A 4556-nucleotide genomic window follows, 5' to 3' on the forward strand; every position below is an offset into this window, starting at 1 on the left:
GCATGTAAAGAACTTGGTCTAGGGAATTCAGGAAAAGCGTATACAGCCTCAATGTAAGAGAAACCTTCGTTATTCGGTATTAAATTATAATTATTTATTTTGATGTTTACGTGATAAAAAGGATAAGTTGAATAAAAAATACTGTTACTGTATAGTGGAAAATAAATCTCTGACATATTTGTGACATCACATGATTTGTGCCGTCACCTGAGTGTTACACAATGATGCAACACTGATGTTGAAATTATTAATAGGCCAATGATTTTCTAAATTGATACATTTTACTGACTCCACATCAGGGTTTCCATTTGATGTAAAATTTTCGGAATTGCCACTACCGGCAGTGTCTGCCGGTAGGATGAGACTAGAAACTTTTGCTCCGCCATGGAATTATCACATAATAAAGGTGCATTCACACCAAATCCAAGTTTTTGGTACCGACGCGATCTATGTGTAAGAACAGTGACGCTGGCGTTCAGCATTTTGGAAAACGCTCCGAATTTCGGTCTGTTCGGGTCCGAATGTGAATGCGGCGTTAAGCCTCATTTACACCGAATCCGAATTCTCCGATCGGAAGGCCTAACGATCCAATCAGAAAATCAAATCAGTGTGTAAATATAGGGACGCGCGCTGGCGTGTCGAAACGCTGTCCGAATTTCGGCTCGGGTTCGAATGTAAAAACTCCATGGTTCTAGGTAGCATTCTCCAGGTAAAAAGTGTGAAATACTGATGTATGAAATAGCATTTTATAAAAGCCTTTCTTTTCCTTAGGAACTTTGGCTTTGATAGTTGGAGGGGAACAATTGAGTTTTACGCATTTGAGTGCAATGGAGATGAGGATACATTAAGTAAATGCAAGCACGAATCGTATGTCGCAAGATATGATTGTCCCACCCACTATGTAGCAGGACTACGTTGCTACCAAGGTAAAACACTGGTGTTGTTTTTGCTGCTACCACTACCACACAACCACCACACTACACCGATAAATCACCATCGATATAGCAACTGCATCAATATAATAATCACCGTTGATAGTCTATTGTTGTTATGTTGTTAGGCCTATAGCGATACCAATCAGTAACAACTTGCACATACATGGCCATAAAAAAGCAACGGAAAAATCTAGGTGCACCCATTGTTACAAATATCAGAACAGTCACACTTACCATAAAACCTCGAATTGGAAGCCCAGTGGGGCTTAATCTCCAGATGAAGCCCATCTCGAATTCAAGCCCCCCTCTTTAATAGTTTCCATGGGCCTCTTTTCAAGATAGCATAGGCTTCTTTTCGAGATAGTACAGTATATACACTGTACATGAATTTCAGGGAAAAAAAAATTAAATACAACTTGGTATACAGTAGTTTAGGTGATTTGATGCCAGTATTTAATACTCTCCATGATGCAGATTGATGGTACAGTGACCTTATTTATTGTTTTATAGTACAAACACAAAATTTACAGCATTCCTTTTGAAAAGAAGCCCCCTCTTTACTTTGCAATAGTATCGAAAGAAGACCATCTTGAAAAGACAACTATACGACTTGTATAGTTTTCTTTGTGGTTTTGAGGACATTTTTGGACCCCCGAAACAAAACTTCAAAGAGTTACTCTTGCACCCGGTAAACGGAGAGCGAGGTCCATTATGGTGTGTTAGACAAAACCATTTTCACAGTCCGAGCAGCGCCATTTCTAAGCATCTAAAGGCAAATAAAATTTGTTCCAACCGGTCCGTGTTGGGAGATCTTCGACCATTCATAGGGCACATTCGACCCCTAGTCGTCGAGATATCTGTGGTGCGTGTGTGTGACATTATTTTACTTTTACTGTTAAAAAATTACATTAAATGGTATCCAACTATTGTTTCTGATGTAGACTACGATGTCCGTTTAACTGGCAGTGCTCCAAATCCTGACATGGCTGGACGGTTGGAGATCTACATGAATGGTAGCTGGGAAACTATATGTGATGCGGGCTGGGGTGACGAAGATGCGGTCGTTGCGTGCCGACAATTAGGCCTATTTAGAGGTCACCTTGATCAACAAGCTGTAGCAACTGTCTCTTATACACATCTGCAGTGTCTGCCGGTAGGATATAGACTAGAAACTTTTGCTCCGCCATGGAATTATCACATAATAAAGGTGCATTCACACCAAATCCAAGTTTTTGGTACCGACGCGATCTATGTGTAAGAACAGTGACGCTGGCGTTCAGCATTTTGGAAACGCTCCGAATTTCGGTCTGTTCGGGTCCGAATGTGAATGTGGCGTTAAGCCTCATTTACACCGAATCCGAATTCTCCGATCGGAAGGCCTAACGATCCAATCAGAAAATCAAATCAGTGTGTAAATATAGGGACGCGCGCTGGCGTGTCGAAACGCTGTCCGAATTTCGGCTCGGGTTCGAATGTAAAAACTCCATGGTTCTAGGTAGCATTCTCCAGGTAAAAAGTGTGAAATACTGATGTATGAAATAGCATTTTATAAAAGCCTTTCTTTTCCTTAGGAACTTTGGCTTTGATAGTTGGAGGGGAACAATTGAGTTTTACGCATTTGAGTGCAATGGAGATGAGGATACATTAAGTAAATGCAAGCACGAATCGTATGTCGCAAGATATGATTGTCCCACCCACTATGTAGCAGGACTACGTTGCTACCAAGGTAAAACACTGGTGTTGTTTTTGCTGCTACCACTACCACACAACCACCACACTACACCGATAAATCACCATCGATATAGCAACTGCATCAATATAATAATCACCGTTGATAGTCTATTGTTGTTATGTTGTTAGGCCTATAGCGATACCAATCAGTAACAACTTGCACATACATGGCCATAAAAAATATTTTAACACACTTTTAAAACATACAACATTATTATTCTACAGCAGTGTATTACTGTGCTATATTATAGTACTGTTACTGTACTGTAAGTGTACACCAACTGCAAATAAGGTACTGGTAAGGTTTGTTGGTTTTTCTACTACTACTAAAAAATAAAAACCTCACTTGTGGCATCTTAGATTAAGGTAAAACACTGATGTTGTTTTTGCTGCTACCACTACCACACTACACCGATAAATCACCATCGATATATCAACTGCATCAATATAATAATCACCGTTGATTGTCTATTGTTGTTATGTTCTTAGGCCTAATGCGATACCAATCACTAACAACTTGCACATGGCCATAAAAAGCAAAGGAAAAATCTAGGAGCACCCGTTGTTACAAATATTACAACACTTGTGGCATTTTAACTTAGCCTTAATTTATTCTTATTTTGTTCTTAATTTTCCGCAATTTCGACAGCCTCATTCTTCTTATAAAATGTGCTCTTATAAAAAACGTAAGTGATGTTGCTATTCAAACGTACAACGTTAATCGTATCATGATGATCCTTTTATACAGTATACTCCGTCACGGGTTCAATGGATAGATAGCGTATACATACAGTATAATTATGCTTGTACCTCTGTATATGCTTTCTGTCGATGCCAAGAATAAAAATGTTGATTAATTTGTTTCAAATGCTTCTAGTTGTTTGAATCAGCTCATTTACAGTCGCTTTTAATCCACTCTTTATATCAAACTTTGCTATTATTCATTTAAAAGCAGAATTGATTTTGAATTTTTATTCGTAATGGTTACGAATTTATACAGTAGTATTTTTCATTTGTGGAAACAATTTGCTTGTTCCTCCATGTCCTCCACTGGTAACTTTTTGATAGGCCCCATCGCTGTGTTCACGGACATATAGAGATTAACATGATAAAATGCCTTCAAATTAGTCTACTAGGACGTAAGAAAGCAAAATTTTTCGGGCCCTTCGGCCACTGGACCCCAACCGGGGGCCCTGGGCGGCCCCCCTTCCCCAGCCTGGTTGATCGCTGCGCTCGCAAAACGCACCCCCGCCCCCAATTCAAAAAGCTGGATACGGGCCTGCCATCCTACTCCACTGGCTATAGAACGTCTGAGTTCCAAAACAGCGAGTAGGTCTAACTTATACAACACAGGGAGAGAGAGGAGTACAGCGGAGCCAATTCAAAACATAAGACAATATGGCAGAGCAGCCCTATACTAGGCTACCTATTTTTCTGAAACATTTTGTGTGAAATCTACATAGAGATATAATAAGAATACTAGAGCGCTAACAGCAATGTATTCGATGTTCGAAATACGCAGAGCTGTGTGTGTGTACCATCCAAGATGGCTGCCATAGATTCAGCCAATCAAATTTCCCCTGAGCACTATCATTTTCATGTTTACACAGAAAGTTCAGTACAGCTAGTTACCCGTATTTTGAAACTCGAGCGTTGCGGTGTATGGGTGTAATGTACACGATTTTAATTCTTTTTAATATTTGAATAAGATGCTCTACTTGGCCTTTTTTTGGCTACGACAGTTTTATAATTTGTCATTATCAATACTAATTATCATTAATGAAATAATATTCAGTCAGAGGGCTTATTTATGGTAATAATATGTATACTAAGCCTGAAGGTGGCGCTTTCCTACGGCAGCCATCTTGGATGGTTCTCTTATACACATCT

The 4556-nt window shown here is 39.5% G+C and overlaps 1 protein-coding gene across 1 annotated transcript; it reads left to right on the top strand.

The window, feature by feature from the left end:
- The first annotated feature begins 6 nt into the window (after window positions 1-6).
- LOC117105001 (neurotrypsin-like) lies at window positions 7-2521 on the top strand. The gene is made up of 4 exons (XM_033245984.1): window positions 7-53; window positions 772-926; window positions 1877-2088; window positions 2507-2521. Coding segments are annotated over exons 1-4 (384 nt in total). The 5' UTR covers window positions 7-51.
- Window positions 2522-4556: the final 2035 nt, after the last annotated feature.

Source organism: Anneissia japonica, unplaced genomic scaffold, assembly GCF_011630105.1.
Source record: "Anneissia japonica isolate Jap-2015-1 unplaced genomic scaffold, ASM1163010v1 scaffold640_len1575945_cov177, whole genome shotgun sequence".
In the NCBI taxonomy this organism is placed as follows: Eukaryota; Metazoa; Echinodermata; class Crinoidea; order Comatulida; family Comatulidae; genus Anneissia; species Anneissia japonica.

Bases quoted from the DNA above. Each gene is read 5' to 3' on its own strand.
- LOC117105001 (XM_033245984.1), top strand. The intron at 927-1,876 runs GTAAAACACTGG...TTTCTGATGTAG, and splicing joins AGGACTACGTTGCTACCAAG to ACTACGATGTCCGTTTAACT.